A 17,859-nucleotide genomic window follows, 5' to 3' on the forward strand; every position below is an offset into this window, starting at 1 on the left:
TTTAGGAGCTTGTGGTGGCGCGTGGGGGCGCGTGAAATACTGTTTAGGGTTCCATTAAGGTCCTGTGAGGTCCGGTGAATTTTCAGAATTTGTTTTAAGCTTATTGGGGTTGAAAACAACCACTAGAGGAGGTGTCTTGGTATTCTGAAAACCATAGAGTGTTACTACGAGGATTAGTAGCATTTTTTTTGAGTAAATATAATAATTTATTATATTGTTATGGAAGGATGTGTATATATGTATATATAAGTATATATATATATTTACCTATATGTGTGTATAAAAGGGATTTTATTAAGTTATGATTAGTAAGAAAGGAAGGATGTATATATATATATATATGATTGAAATAACCAAGGGTTATTAGGGAATGATTATATACATATATATTATATTAAATATGTGTATATATATGTATGTGAATTAAGATTATTAGTATTATTCTTTCTTATTTGATATATTTGGATAGACTGGTTATTTAATTAAGTATGTGCTTATAATCAGTAGGGGATATCTATGTATAAATTAGTTATTGTTAAACTTACAATTTGTACATGGATGAGTTGTCATAGGTGTAATTATATTGCCTAGGTATTTGTATGAATAAAAATATATACATCGGAAGCATGGATGAGTTGCTAGGTTATTAGTATAAGTATATATACTTAGAGGAGGCATGGTTGAATTGCCACATGTATAAATAAATATATTTAAAAGAGGCATGATTAAATTGCCAAAGGTATAAATAAATATACTTAAAGGAGGCATGGTTGAATTGTCAATATATAAATAAATATATTTTTAATGGCATGGTTGATTTGCCAAGGTTCAATTATTGCTATGTGTTAGATGATTAAAATATATCATCTATGGATACTGCATGTATAGGTTGGATTTTGATTAATTAGATATTCTTAAATTAGAATAGTCTAATATTTTCAGGATAGTATATTATTTCATACATGTTAACAAAATATTACTGATGGTGACATGGATGATTTGTCAAAGCCTAGTTGTGTGATTTAAATACTTATAAATGATGGTTTTGGTCTAGGGATGATTAAGAATTAATCGTTGGTGAATGGTTTAATCAAATTAGTGAACCTATTAATTGATAGGATTACCGTTTTATATAAAAGTTTTTATATACTTATATTAAAGGTTAAAACTTTAATTAGGATGATTTTGGTTAGAGATGCTTTATTTATTGGTTTTCAGAGGCTTGGTAGAGGGAACTTGCTCGTGGGTCTAACCCACGATTTATTTTTCAGGTTATTAGAAGTTCCAGTCTCAAGGTTGAGGATCCGCAGCTGGGAGACTGTCATTCATCTACTCATCTTGTTTACCTTTAATTAGTATAGTTAATTATTGTTAAATGTTTTGTATAAACTGGTGGTTTATAAGATTTTGGTTTAGAGGTCCTTAACTTATGGGATTCCCGAGTTGTATAATATTTTCAGAATTTGAAACTCATGGAAATATTTTTGTAAAAGAGATTTTATTTTATTAATAGAATTCTATTCAGCGATTTAATCATTTTTTTTTTATTCCTCTTGTATTCTGTGTTCGTTTAAGTACTATATTATTTTGATATTCTCGCATTTTCGGGTGTGGGCCTGGCCAGCCTACACGTGGAAATGTGGGGGTATCACAAGAATGGTGTGAAGGAAGTCTCTCATTCCACATACAAATATTTTGTAAGCCATGTGAGTTTCCCATTCATAATTTATCATTTTTATGTTTTTTTAGCCTCAGTTCATAATTTATTGTTTGCGGACAGGATTTTGTGCAGGTCAAAAAATGAAAATGGGTACTCTGTTTTACTCTCTTACATTTTTATGAAGGGGTTACGTAAATGAATGATATACTAGTAATATTTCCAACAATTTTTGTGTAAGAAGTTTGGGTATGTACTTACAAAAAATTGTAAAGAATGGTGTTAGAGTATAAATGAAAATGGGTGCTCTGTTTTGCCCTCTGACCTTTATATAAAAGGGTTACGTAAATGAGTTTTTGTGTGAGAAGTTTGGGTATGTACATACAAATTTTTTTTTGTAAAGAATGGTGTTAAGAGTATAAAAAGAATCTCTGTTCTATCTGTCTGAAAATGTTTTGATTTTTAAAAAGAAAATTTTGGGTTACTTACGTAAAGGAGTAGAAAATATTGTGCAGTTATTTTTATTTTCATGCATATGAAAATGATGCAGCCTATAATGAACAAACCTGAAAACTCTTCACATAAAAGAAATACGGAGTAAAACTTATGTGAAAACTGCTAAGAAGATTGTATTCTTATTTTCTCATCTATGTATGGCTCACAATGCAGTGATTTACTGGTTCTGATCGATTCACTGGATAAATGTACAGTAACTCTGAATCTGTGTGTTGATCTCTTATTAGGAGAAATGTGTTCTATTATTAAACATAAAATACAGGAGAAATTCCTTACCATGAATTTGCTTTGCCTGTCAAAATGGTTGGAAAAGCGGCTGTTAGGTTCAATGATTGAAGCTTCATGTGGGATCACCTGTGCTAAGGGCAGTTTGATTGCCTCTGAAAGAGCCAACCATGAATTTTATTCTGAGCCTTGTATCCCCTGTTCTGAATTTCTTTCTAAAGGAGTTTTTTACTTTATTTATGCTGAAAATTGATTGCGCGTTTTTCTTCTTACCATAAGAAAATAAAAGAAACAAAATTTAATGTGATTAAAGGAAGTACTCTAGTGCTAATAATATTCCTAAATATTTGTTCCATTTGGTTGAAAACATTCTTATTTATCTAACAATAATTGAAAACACTCTTCTTTATCTAACAATAATCCTCATTTTTGTAAGCCATATGAGTTTTTTTTTTTATAATTTATTGTTTGTGTAGTAGTTTTTGTGGGGATAAAAAATAGATTTTTGTGGGGATCTCTTTTTTAAGCGGAAGAAGGTTATGTCGTGCACTGTTGGAACTTTTGTAGGATTATTTGTATTTTTATACACACTTGAGCTCTCATTAAAACATGACATAACCTGGGTTCTTTTTACCTCGATTTGGATTCTGACTATGTTTAGATGCTTGAAGCTTGCGTAGTGCCCGCTATAGGGATTTTCTCCATTAGCAACTTCAGTTGGATCACTTTTGGCTCGGATTAGTTGTTTGGAGATAACAGGTGCTGAGAAGGGAAGTTGGCTTTATCAATCACCAATCTAGCTAGAGTTTCTCATGTTGGCGGGGAAAAGTGTAATATAACTGTGTAACGTGAAAGAAGATTATGGTGTATTTTTAATGGGGTTCACTTATTTTGAAATTTTAATTAGTTTAATTTTTTAGGGGTAAATTGGGAATGTAATAAAAAGTAGTGTATTGATTTTTGAAATGTGACAACTAAAAAGGGACAGAAAAAAATCAAATAATGGACTATTAATAAGGGACGGAGGGAGTAATAATTTTTTCTTTTTTTAAAACGACATATTTATGAAATTTTAATATTGTCACCCGAAATAAATAAATAAATAAACTCACTTTTACCCCCCACCTTCACACAATATCATAGGCCCATCCCTACAACAGCCTGCAAAATATGTACATCATTAAAGCTTAGACTTCATGTTTCAAGCCAGTGACATAAAAAGTAAACTTCAAAATTTTTACCAACCGAACTACCCCGTAAGAACATACATGCCTGCCGTAGGTGTTTTAAGAAATATTAAATATTGGGTGATAAATTTTTATTTGGTTGTATTTGTCAAATTAAGTAACTAGTTATTAAAAAATTTTAACCTGCACATGTAGCCTAATGGATAAGTCAAACATATTATATGGTTGTATCATCTAATTAAGTAACTAGTTGTTAAATTTTTTTGAGTTCAATCCCCATTAAAGTATAAAAACATCGAAGTTTAAATGATCATATGAGTCACAAATATGGATTTTGGAGTGCAAATTGATTAGCAAGTGAAGTCATTCTTCCTTTAAAAAAATAAAATTTCTATTAGGATCTTTTGTCCATAAATGAGAGATTTGGGGGACAAGTCATGATGAGAGAGAGAGATTTTGTTGACAAGTCATAAATATTATAGAAGATGTAGGTAAGCTGATGTAATATATTGAGTACTTGATATGTAAGTCAAAGAAATAAGTGGGATTAAAGAGAGTCAATCTAATTTATTCCATAGTCATAATACCCCCTAAACATAATAATGTTGCTTACATATTAATACAAATTAAATATTTTTCTAAGTAAAAACTAAATTAATTTTTTATCTTTTTTTTTTCTATTAAAAAATTTGTAATTCTTAGATAACATTCAACTTTATTGATTTGCCTTATTTATTTATTTTTTTGTTCAATTTAGTTTCTTAATTATTTCCGGCTTAATTAAGAAAGTACAAGGAAGAATTTGTAAAGACTATTCCAAGTTCCGGTTTCTGTACGTAAACCATATGATAACCTCAAGTAGGACCCCCCACCGTTGAATTATTCCACTGTCTGATCAACATACCAAGTAAAATTCCACCTTACTTGGTTTTCCAACAGTTAAGAGACCTTCGGAGTACTAACTCTGGGGTACTGTAGACTTTTTCATATGAACGAAAAAATCTAAAATATCTCGGAAGTACCATATTCTTTGGTTTTCTAGCCGTTGATTTGGATGGGAGACCCACTTGATAGTTAATCCAACAACTGAAAGACCTTGGGATTACTGTACTCCCGAGGTATTGTAAACTTTCTTCGTATAAACAAAAACCTGATAGATTACTCAATGGAGAAACTCTAGGGTACCATACCACAGGGTATTGTAGACTTTTTTCATATGAACAAAAACATACAGAATACACTGGGTACCATATCCCTTAGTTTCATAACCGTTGAATGTGGTGATGGAATCCAACTGGTAAATAATCCAACGATTAAAAAACTCTGGGATACCGTACTCAGAGTATCGTAGACTTTCTTCACATGAACATACAATGACATTAAGTCCTATGAATCATATTACTGAAGCCTTAAACTTCAGGTTAATTAATTGCGTGATCTCCCTACTTTTTCTTTTTCTCTCTCTAAAACTCTTTATACCCAACTTCAAAATAGTTGTATCAATTATCTCTCCCGGTATAGCCGGAAAGAGAGAGAGAGAGTCATAACACCAACATGGATTACACCAAGAACAACTATTGCAACATTGGCATTATCTCTCTCCTCTTTGCCGTCTTTGTTTACCTCTATTTATGGTCTTCCACATCCTAGCCTCAACGTTTTTTTCTCAACTCAAAACCAAGCATGCCCACAATCATATTATGTAGGTATACTTCATTACATAAATATATTTGTGCATATAATATATATATATATATATATGGTTCTTCGTTCTAAAAAATATGTGTATATATATAATATAGAGGGACCAATAGGTAAAATATTCAAATTTCTCGAGTTAGAGTAGACAAATTTTAAGCAATCATACTAGTTAAGCTTGATCCATTAACATGACCTAGAAGTCACAGATTCAAATTTGAAAACAAGTAAAGTGGTCCACTGCAATCTAAAGGTCATGGATCTGAATGCAAAATGAACCTCTTTGTGGAAAGATAAAACTACTTATATTGACGTTCAAACTCCACACCGAAAGAAGTCTCGTCCATTTAGTTACCTTTTATACTCGGTAATTATCCCCCACCCACACACACACACATATAATATGATGGTAATTAAGATTGAATATTTATTTATTTCTTTTTATTTTATTTAAGGTTCAATTTAGTTTCTTAATCATTTATGGCCTAATTAAGAAAATACATGAAAGAATTTTTAAGACTATTCCAAGTTCCAACATCTTGGTTTCTTAACGTAACCCACGTAATAAAGTCAAGTAGACCCTACCATCGAATACTCTTCCATTGTTTGATCAACACACCACATAAAATTTCACCTTAATTAGGTGTTTTTTTTTTTTTTTCACTTCCTGAATTTGACCATCATAAGAACATACAGTAATGGTCATTATCAATCACATCAGTGGAGCCTCAAACTTGAGTTTAATTAATTGCGTGATGAAAATTGTGTATCGACTGAACCAGCCATGAAGTCTCCCCCCCTCCCCCTTCCAATCTCTCTCACCCCCTTTTATCCATCCGCCCCTGATTGTACCGTCAAGCCACTCCAAATCCTCTTCATTTGAAGGAGCTTTAATTAGATACAGATGATGAATTATTCTATGTTAAGAAGCAACTGGTTTCTCATCCCATCCCAGCTTCTATACCTTATCATGGCTCACCAATAGTCCAACATATCCATCCACAGCTTAGGCATTATGCATCTAAACCTCTGACAAACAGATGAAAATCACTAACTTTTTCCCATTTTTCTGCAACTTCTCATGTCTTTCATGATTCAACAGGCCTTTGTTCGATGGTTCATTCACATCACCATCCCCAAAAGCAAGTACTTAAAATTTTAGATTATGTTTTTCCTAATTTTCAACCACCTACCTTATTGGGTAACTTTCTGCCGAGGAAGTACACCCTTCATCATCATTTTATGGGAATAGCATGATTACTTCTCCCAATGTACCAACTTTTGAAAGTTGCCCACAACCCATATCTTACCTGTCAACTCTCTCTCACCCCGTCAACCATCCTGCGCGCCCTCCACCAACTCTGTCACATTGTACCTGGATCCCATTGAAATGGTCAATAATGGTTTACCAATCAAGCTGTGATTCAACTGAGTTCACCTTTGAGCCACCTCATAATGTGGAACTTGAAAATTATCTGATGGATTATTTTACTCATAAAAGGCTCCCATATGCTGTTGTCAAGGCCGTTGCCGTAAGGTTGTGGTCTCACATGGGGTTGCTGGAGGTCACAAGCTCTGAAAAATGTTTGTTTAACTTTATACTTCTCCTATCTTTTGGACTGTAACAGTATTCTTGAAGATGGTCATCGATATATTCTTGGCAAGCTTTTATTTCTCAAGAAATTAATGGGAGCACGTCTCTCATTATGACAATTGTCTCACCTCAAATCCTGTTTGAGTGAAGTTCTTTGGAGTTTATCTTTAACTCTGGACCCCCAAAAGTGATGAGACTCAAGTTCAAGTTGAAGATGAGAATGCAGAAGAGGCTAGAAATTACACCTCAGAGCATCCGGGCGCAACTATTTTTAGAGTGAAATTGTGTCATTAGAGACAGAGAGAGAGAGGGGCGGTGTGCAGAATGAAGTGGCGTGACTTTTTTGTGGGCCCTACCAACATTATTTATACCATTGTCTACGGATGGAGCGGCCAATGGAGAATACTCCATAATTGTTTTTCTTTGTTTAAAGAATGATGCTGGACCAAACAAAAAAAGGCAGCTTCTCCATAATTTGATGCTGGACCAAAAAAAAAACAAAGGGCAGCTTCTCATTAATTTTTTTTCTTTGTTTAAAGAATCTGAAAAAAAAAAAAAAAAAAAAAAACAGCTTCAATGAATAATTTTTTTTCTTTAATGTAATTTTCTTTTTTTTTTTCTTTCTTTTTCTTTTTCTTTTTTTTTAATTGGATTTTTTAAAAATTTCTTAACAAATCTAATCGAAATAAATAATTTTTATAATATTTTTTATTCATCAGCAATATGAAAATTACATTTTATTCTACTACAACAAATTTAAAGCATCTTCATCACCAAATTTCATCCACAAATGTTCCATGAGATCTCTCCTAAGATCGGCATTATCTGATCTATTGCGAATCCTACTTAGGCTAGAGGAAATGTGTGCCGCCAACATTGATAGGTTTCGAACGTAATGTGAAAGGGATATTGGGTCATTTGTCAGAGGTGTCCATTGCAAAATGTGTTCGCCCTCGTCTTCAATGATCATATTGTGCAATATTGTGTAAAGAAGTGGACTTTATAATTGAAAGAAGATAGAATGAGTGGTTTATATAGAAATTAAAATATAGCCGTTGGAATATAGCCATTGGGAAGAAAACAAAAAATTATTAAATTCAAATTCAAATTCAAATTTCTTATTTAATTTTTAAATTAAATTAAAAAAATAATAAATAGATAATGAGACAATTGGGTTCCACACCGTGGAACACATGGATAACAAAAAATAGAGTACCACGTCATTACGTTTTTACTTACGTGGCACTCTACTTTTTAAAAAATAGATAGATAAGATTTTGTGTCCACACCACTTACTCTTAAGTGCCTCTGACAGTGTCTCTATTACTTAGAGCCTTCCTGTTAACCTTTCACAGGGTACGTCAATCTATTTGAGTAAATAGAAGAAAAATAATAAAACAAAGGACTTAGGGTCCCTAGGGGCAAGACGGAGCCAGGATGTAAGGTAAGTGGGGTTAAAAATGAATTTTGGAAGGTAATAGTACATTTTTTTTTAATAATTTTAATTGGGGCAAATGTAATATTTTATCAAAAAAAAAAAAAAATGTAATGTTTTTATGCGTATATTACTAAAAATGAATAAATTATAAGAATAAAATACTAAAAAAAAAAATTCAGTGGGGGCAATTGCCCCCACACCCTTGAACGATCCGTCTATTGTATGGAGGAACATTTGGGGTCTCTATGCCAATCCAAAATATTGTGAAATAAATGAACTTATTAGAAAGCATGGTATTGACATTATGTCAATCATTGAAACTATAGTTAATATTTCTATGGACACCATCCAAAAGCAAATTAATAGCAAAAACATGAAATCTAATTCAAAATTACCAATTCTTTCTATTGGGTAAACTATGGATTATTTGGAATTATGATGTTGATGATCTGCATCTTAGTCACGACAACATGTAAGCTATTCACTAACTTGTCATAATAATTAAGTGTAAAACTCTGTTGCAGATGGACAAGCTTTGTGGTTAGATATATTTCAACGCCCTCAGCTTTTCAACACCAGTCCATGGATTCTTGTTGAAGACTTTAATGCAATCAGAGCCCCTTTTGAATCTTTCGATGGATCAGATAGGATCACTAATTCAGTTCCCGGCCGGTTTCAGATCATGCTTGGTACAATCAGGGTTTCTTAATTAATGTAGTTTACCTTTGATTTTTTTTTTTTTTTTTTTTGCTTGATCTCCCTAGTCTCTCTCTACCCAACTTCAAACTAATTCTATTAATTAATCACGTGTAAGATTTTTGGAAGCAAAAATATGAAAACATGTGTAGTAAAATAATGTTGTTAGTTTGAAAAATGAAATAGATAGTTACAAAAGTCATTTAAGAGGTTTTTTTATTTTTATTTTTATTTTTATTCATGGCTATAGTATTTTTATTATTGTGCGGAAGCAACAAAAAAATACCAATTTGGTATTTTGGTTTTGGTCTATTTTTAAAAAAATATATTGGTACTATTTAAATCGTAACAAACATTACTAAACACGTTTTCGTGTTTTGTTTTGCTCCCAAAAAAAAAAATAATAATAAATAAATAAATGAAAGAAGGTAAAAGCGGTTACCAAACAAAAAGTTCTTGGTTAAATGTTTTCCTTCATTATTCTATAGACCCTTTTACCGCGACAATCTTCCTGATAATTCCTTTAAATCCCTTGAATTATAAAATTTATGGAATTATAAAATTTGTCTTCACTTAAGAAAATAAAAGTTTAATGGGCAATCAAAATATATATTTCAAATCATACCATATCGTCTTTTAACCTACCAGACAAATTTTCATTACCCTCTCCAATGTGCCTCTCCCAACTCTCTCTTACAACTCTTCACCTGAGTCATGGCCACTCAATTAAACATAGCCTGCACCACTTTTAGTAGAAAATGAATAAAAAAGAGGGGCGATATATATATATATGTGTGTGTGTGTGTGTGTGTGTGACTTAATTGATTTCTTCATGACTTAAAAATTCCATCTTCTTTTAATTTTGGGAATAACTAGAAAAATATTGAGCTATACCAGTGAAATTTGAAACATTTTCAATCTTTAATTTTTTTCAAATTTGACGTACAAGATTGGCCTAATAACTCATGCACTTTTCGGATGGTGCGCAAATTTCGGTGCTAGTCATTTGCAAATCATGTACATCATTGAAGTTCATGTCCCACTCTCTCAAACCAGCAACAAAGAAGTGTACTTCCAATAACCTTACCAATTGAATTAACCCGCAAGAATATACATGTTAATTTTTTTATAAGTAATGTGCATAGGAGTCTCGTTTGGGATTGTTTTTCACTAGTTTAAAAGCGATTTTATTTTTTAAAAATTGCATTTAGTTGTACATTTGGTAACTATTAAAAGCAATTTTAGTAGTAATAAATTTTAAGGGAGTAGAGTTTTTAAATGAAGCTAAAATTTAGAACTTTTAAAATTGCATTTTTGAGTATGTGTGGTATATTTTAAATAAATGTTTTTCCTTAGACGATTTTTTCTTCTTTTTTTATTTATTTTTTACAAAGACAATGTCACTTCTTTTTTTTCTTTTTCTTTTTTTTTTTTTTTTAATAAAGTTACTATCATCAAATATAGTAATATTGTATTAGAAGATATTATGGTTAAATTATCATTACAAGTGTTTAAAAAAATATAATTATAAAGAAATTAAAAATATTACTCTCTTTGTTCCAAAATATTACTCTCTTTGTTCCAAAATAATTGTATCTTTTAAAAAATTGTGAATCACATTCACCACAACTCTTTTTTTTTTTTTTTTTTCATAAATATTCCCTTTTAAAAGAGACATTTAGTTTGTGACAAATGGAGTATTTATGAAGAAAAAAAAAAAAAAAGAGTTGACATTTTTTCAAAAGAATTTTTTAATATTTATGAAAAAAAAAATTTTAAAGAGATATTTATTTGAGACAGAAAGACTATTTATGAAAAGGAAAAAAAGTTGCGTTGGATGACATTATACATGGGTATTATGTCAAACCATTACATATCCATGGTTGACGAGGGCAAGTCTGCTCAAAAACAATTTGCCCTTTGGAAATTTGTAATATAGGGTGATGACTTATTAGATGGTGGTGTAACTTGTATTATCAGGTTAACTGAGCATTAGGGGGGCCATTTTCTCAATAAATGTGTGTGTGATTTTGTCAACAAGCTAGTAATGAAAGAGAGGGAAATGGAGATTTTGTTGACAAGTCGGACATAAATATTATAGACGATTGCAATCTGTTGAATATTTATTAACACGTCAAAGAAGAAGTTCAATCTAATTTATTTCATAGTCATAATTTTAATTTTTACCTAACAATATTGGTATGCTTTAAATTTAAAAATAGCAACATCTTTTTCTGGATAAAAATTCCTTTGTTTTTTTTATCTGCTTTTGTATTGTGAGTATCAGATACCATTGAGACTCATTTATTTTTTAATTATATATAATTTTTTCTTGGTTGAATTTAGTTTTTTAATCACTTCGGATCCTAATTTAAAAAATTTAAATTATATGAATTTTTTTTAAAGACTATTCCAACTTACCTTTGGTAGACACCCAACATTCAAATTTTCCACAACATGCCGTGTATACAATTCCACCGTGATACTGGAGCAGCCTCAAACTTCAGGGTAATTGCGTGATCATCCTACTCTCTCTCTCTCTAAAACTCTCTGTTTCTCTAAAACTCTCTCTCTACAAAATAGTTCTTACATCAATTTTATCTCTCCCTGCTGTATAGCGAGAGAGATTATCAAAGTATCAAAAATGGATTACAACAAGAACAACTTTACCAACATCGCCGTTCTCTCCATCCTCTTCGCCGCCGTTGTTTATCTCTGTTTCTGGTCTTCCACCTCCTCCAACTACTCTTTCTTCTTCACTCGAAACCAGCCATGCCCCTCACAATCAGATACTGTAAGTATATACTTCCATACATATTATATATATATAATATGAACCATGCTTTTTTTTTTTTTTTAATCAAAAGTGGATCTCATTTACTGTATGAAAGAGAAAAAAACCCTTTGGTTGGAAAAATTGGTTTAACAATCATTTTTCGTAATATATATATAGGTAATTAAGATTGAATGTATTTATTATTAGTTTTTTGTGGTTATAGTTACAGGGTGTGACAAAAGATGAGCTTGACGTGGTATTGGAGGAAGCATCGATGTCCAACAAGACTGTTGTGATTGCTGTAGTGAACAGAGCGTACGCGGAAGAACAAAACGGCGGCGTTTACATGACGATGTTGGATCTTTTTCTGGAGAGTTTTTGGGTAGGAGAAGAGACGAGGGGATTGCTTGATCATCTGTTGGTGGTGGCCGTGGATCAGACGGCGTACGATCGGTGCATATTCCGTGGGTTGCACTGTTATAGGCTGGTGACGGACGGTGTGGATTTCACGGGAGAGAAGCTTTACATGTCAGATGAGTTCATCAAGATGATGTGGAGAAGAACTCGGTTTCTATTGGATGTGCTCAATCGCGGCTACAACTTCATCTTCACGGTACATATGTATAATTAACAAATACTGGATAGATTACATTTTTAATAGAATGATCATGATATTCAAGCAGGATGGATTTAGCAATTTATACGAGGGAGATAAATTTATATAAATAGATTTTTTTTTATAATTTTAGTAAAGACGTTTCAAAATTTTATAAGTATAAATGTAAAAAAAATATAAATTTAAGAATATAAAATACAATAATAAAAAATTCCACCCAAGTTTCACTTTTCTCTTAAATTAAGTATCCTCTATGGAATAATTATTATTTTAACAGATTTCTTGCTTAGTTTATGGAGTTTTTGATTCCAATGATGAGTGAGACCAACACGGATACCATCTACTTCATCAAATGGCCTTTTGACTATATATTCTCAATTTAAATTCACAAATGAAGTTATTGTTAGCAAATGATGCGACAATGAGATAAACACTCAGAGATAGATTCTATTTTTTTAAATATTGAGGACTCTATCTATTAGAGGCACTAACATTATCTAAAAAATAAATTTAAAATAATATTATTCATAAAACATAATATCATATCTTTAATTTAAATTTAATTTTTTTTTAATTTAAATTATCATTCGATGCTTCCGAACATACTATCTTGAGAATTGACACCGTATTAAGTAAAGTCTTTGGGCAATAATGTCCAGACCATTAGAGAAAAGTGTCGGTTATAATTAAAAATATTTTAATTTTGTTGCTTCTTCTTTTTTGTTTTTATTATAAGAAATTACAGTCTTAATGTAGCCGATTTCATTATTCACACTTGGGAACTACGAAGACGTAGACATTGATTGAGAAAGAGCTTGTATAGTTGTAAACCACTAGGAGAGGCAAGTCACGTGTGTGTGTGTGTGTGTTTCCTAATTTTTTTTTGGTTTTATTCAGATGTGTTGGAAGTGGGATTATGAACTTCCTAAAGGGACGTGTGTGGTGGGAAATGCTTCATGGAAAGTAGTTCATGTCACCATGTTAGCGCACCAACTCTACGAGTCCATGAAGTCAATGCCCGATCACCTGTGACACCGTCCCTCTGCAACGTTTGGTGATCCAACTTACTGTGTGCGAATGCCAGCTTGCCCCAGCGGTGGGTTACTACCCGTGGTTATGGCAGCACGAGGCTTCGAGCCTCCTGAGCTTCGCATCCTAATCCAACCACTAATCACTGACTTCCTTGCCCTTTTTTTTTTTTTTTTTTTTTTTTGAAAAAAAAGAAAAGAAAAAAAAAGACCCAACTTATTGTGCGATCACAGATAGCATGCGATGAGATATTTGTATATCAAATCTTAGATTGTCTCCCAAAAAGACACGTGCACGATTCTAAATGCTTTGTAGATTTTTTGGTCTTGATAACAAACTAGGAGTAAATATATGTTAAATTGGCACTCTTCCGAAAAGGTCACGTGTGTGATAGCAGGTGCCGTTCAATTTATTTTCTTGTGATCATGTTTGGTTGTTGGGATTTGTGGACCAATTATTAATCTAATAAGTCAACACATGATTTTGTATGGTTCCTTTGGAACGTCGGTGAACCCAAACTTGTCATGTGGTTCTGTTTAATTCTTTCAAAACCAATGCCATTCACACATAACACACATTCTTTATTCTTCGTACATTTTCGTATATTTCAGTTTTTAATACACTTCTACACATAGGTGTCAATAACTTTTGAAATAAAACAGATTCATGATAAATCCAAATCTTTATCAATAGATTATTTTCCTTGGATCCTATAATTACTTTTGTCTATATTTATGTTGACAGGACACTGATGTAATGTGGCTAAGGAATCCATTTGAAAGGCTAAGCAAGAACGAAACAGAGGACATACAGATGAGCACGGACGACTTCAACGGCGATGCATGGTCGGAAGCCAACTTCATCAACACTGGTTTTTACTACGTGAGATCAAACAATAGGACCATCTCGTTGTTTCAGAAATGGTATGACATGAAGGACAACTCTACAGGGATGAAAGAGCAAGATGTTTTGGCCAGATTGATACACGATGGTGTGCTAAGACAATTAGGCCTCAAAGTGAGGTTCTTGGACACCCTCTATTTTAGTGGTTTTTGCAAAGATAGTAGAGATATAACCGCGGTGACAACCGTCCACGCGAATTGCTGCCGGAGTATTAGCGCGAAGGTGACGGATTTGGCGGCCGTTCTTCGCGATTGGAAGAAGTTCAGAAGGTTAGTGGCTAGGTACCCTAGGGCTGCTGCTAATGCAACACTGAACTTCCAGTGGTCCAAGCACATTGGTTGTTTCAAATCATGGAGAGTTCCTACTAATAGTCCTACTTTAGGGTAGGGATGGTTGATCAATGCTTGATTGTCCAAGCACATTGGTTGTAGCAATTCATGGAGAGCTTTTAATAATAGTTTAGGGTAGGGATGGTTGATCAATCTTTGATTGTCAATATTTTTTTTTTTTTTTTTTTTTTTTTTTTTTTTTTTATGGTAAAAATATCAAGGGTTATTGATTAGTTGTCAGAGACACGATAAACAATCCAACAACTTCAACAACACGACACTTACCATACTTTTGATAATCAATTCAGATTTCATAGAATAAACGTTTGAACAATTTAGAATATAATACTTAATTAGTGTATTCAATTTCCCGCAAAGTAAACATTTTGTAGTGTTTTGCATATCATCCCTAGAGCTAGTAGTTTTTTTTTTTTTCTTCTTTCCTAAATGACAGAAATTTTATAAAATTATCAAGTATAACTACAATTACACATGAGAAGAACCCTCGCAATATCCCACAAATAAAGGGATACACCAAAACAAATCCTAAAAATCAAAAGAATTCAAGATTCTATGATATCATGGAGGCATACCCCCAAGACATCCATAATATCCCAAATAATATGTTTAACTAAAACTATATGATTTATAGAACCCTCGTCATGTAACCTATGAATCATTTCATTCCAAATGAAATAAAGAGTGGCAGAAAACACCATTCGAAGCAACTTGTTCCTGAAAGAATTTATCTTCACTTGCTGTACTAAAACTATCTTGAATCCCTCAAGTGATAACCAACCTGTAATATCCCAATTCAGAATCTCCCCCAAACCATATCAAACCAGCTTTGTAATTTCACATAGACAGAACATATGCTCAGTGCTCTCCATATTAACCAAACATAAGGCACATCTAGAAGCTAACCGAACTCCCATTCTTTGAAGATTTGTATGTGTTAAAATCCATTCCTGAAGTGTTAACACTGCGTGCGCTGACCAACGAGGTCTTCCCTCATTCCAACACAAAATAAACCAATTAACTTCTGGATTAGGAACCCTACAAACCTCCCACGTAGCCTTGAAAGTAAACTTAGCCCTCTACCACAACACTTTGTTTGAACCTCCAAAAATACTATACTGATTGCAAAACTGAAGCATCTCCTGAATATTAGCAGTAAATTTATCCACATCCCAAACATTATTAGAAATTAAATAACATAGGGCTGTGTCCTTCACAGGATACAAGACTCTCAATATCCCATAACTAACTCTCTGGGACAAAAAGCCTTCACACCAAAGATCTAAGAACAGCTTTATGGAAAAGCCATCTCCAATTTTATAACTGCATCCTAACAACATCACCTCATTTATTGCAATAATGTTATTCCAGGTAGATGAATAAATATCACGAACCATAGCCTGCCAATAAACTATATTTATACCATAACAATTTCTAAACCAAGCCACCCATAACCTGTCTTCTGAAATCAGGAAATCCCAGGCAAGAGAACACTTTGCAGCTTTGTCCATATCCATTAATCTTCGAGTACCAAATCCACCTTCAACTTTAGGAGCAGTAATTTTCTTTCACCCTAAACCATGTAGCTTTCTCACATTATCCTCATGCCCCCAAATGAAGTTTCTTATCCTTCTTTCTATGGTATTGATCACTTTGGCAGGCAGAGAAAAAACAAAATTCCAATAGTGTACCAGAGGAGTGATCACTGCCCTCACCAACTCCACTTTCCCAGCCAATGAAAGATTTAGCCCTGCCCAAGTAGTGGTAGATGCAATCACTTTCTCAATGAGAGGTTTGCAATCTTTAATCTTAATAACCTTGTCAGAAATAGAAAGTCCTTCCCAGAATAGAAAGTATAGTTTTGCTTCTCTTTACTGCCCTAGTTAAATAAACTTTAGACTTATCTTTATTAACCCCTAGACCAGATGTACATTTAAATTGTTTCATAAGCCTCTTCAAAGTTACAACACTGCCCAAGTTAACTCTAACTACAATCAACAAATCATTGGCAAAATTATATTTTTTACTTTTTTGTAAAAAACTTCGATTTGTCGTTTAGATTTCAAAGATATGTTTTAAATGTTTTGATAAGTGTGTTAGTCACCGTTTAATACGCTTTTTTTATTCTAACCATTTTGTTTTGCTACTGCAATTCTAATTCTATATTTTTTTCTGGCACAATTTTTAACTAAATTAAACGTCTTTAGCACTCCAAATCTTCAATTAAGTAATAGAATATATATACACACTTTGTGAAACATAAATTCTTATAGATCTTTCTAAATATTTTATTTTATTTTTTTAAATTCATATATATATATATATATATATATATATATATTGTAATGGAAGATATTTATACATATTTATTTTGTTTTGTTTTTAAAAGTTTATAAACTTTTTAGTGATAAAATGAGTCAAGAACATTGTGCATGCATAAATGCATTGTATGATAATCTAATCTAATTTAATTTGAAATTTTAATTTTAATAAATGAGAGTTATGCATCTACTACTCTCTCTCTCTCTCTCTCTCTCTCTCTCTCTACTGAGTAGTTAATTATTTGAATTATAATTTTTTTATTAATTTGTGATGAATTTATGATGTCATAGTTATTGATTAATTATATTTAATTAGTTTATTATTTCCATAGTTATTGTGATAATGTCAATTTGCATAAAATGAAATTTGAAGAATACTTAGGTCTTCACTAGTGAGGATTTACATCATAGTCACTATTAATGTGGACCAATAATAAATGAACCATACTCACTGTTGATATGAACCAATAATAAATGGATACGTTTTATTTTAATTACCGAATTATAGATGGTAATCAAATCACCATATCTGATTTGATAAAATGGGTATCTATCCCACCATATTTGATTTGGTAATTAGATATGACATGTTCATTTATTATTGGTTCATATCAGCAGTGAGTATGGTGTAAATACTCATTAGTGAAGACCTATGTATTGTTCAATTTGTGAAAAGACATTATTATACTCCATCCACTCATCGAAAGAATCAATTATAAGAGGAATAAGACATTATTGTGCTCCATCCAATTAATAAGAATCAATTAAAAGAGGAAATTACATAATTTATGATATGTTTGGTTGATTGGAAGAAATGATTGAACAGGGATGAATGAGAGGGGAATAAAAAAAGTTT

The 17,859-nt window shown here is 32.1% G+C and overlaps 1 protein-coding gene across 1 annotated transcript; it reads left to right on the plus strand.

The window, feature by feature from the left end:
- The first annotated feature begins 11,433 nt into the window (after positions 1–11,433).
- On the plus strand, positions 11,434–15,065 carry LOC132276420 (uncharacterized protein At1g28695-like). The gene is made up of 3 exons (XM_059777833.1): positions 11,434–11,805; positions 12,011–12,400; positions 14,177–15,065. Exons 1-3 carry the CDS (start codon positions 11,656–11,658, stop codon positions 14,720–14,722), a joined length of 1,086 nt encoding a protein of 361 aa, XP_059633816.1. The 5' UTR covers positions 11,434–11,655; the 3' UTR covers positions 14,723–15,065.
- The last annotated feature ends 2,794 nt before the right edge of the window (positions 15,066–17,859 follow it).

This window comes from Cornus florida, unplaced genomic scaffold (assembly GCF_030987335.1).
Source record: "Cornus florida cultivar Cherokee Brave unplaced genomic scaffold, ASM3098733v1 CherokeeBrave_3.0.0_Hap2_Chr10, whole genome shotgun sequence".
NCBI classification, from domain to species: domain Eukaryota; kingdom Viridiplantae; phylum Streptophyta; class Magnoliopsida; order Cornales; family Cornaceae; genus Cornus; species Cornus florida.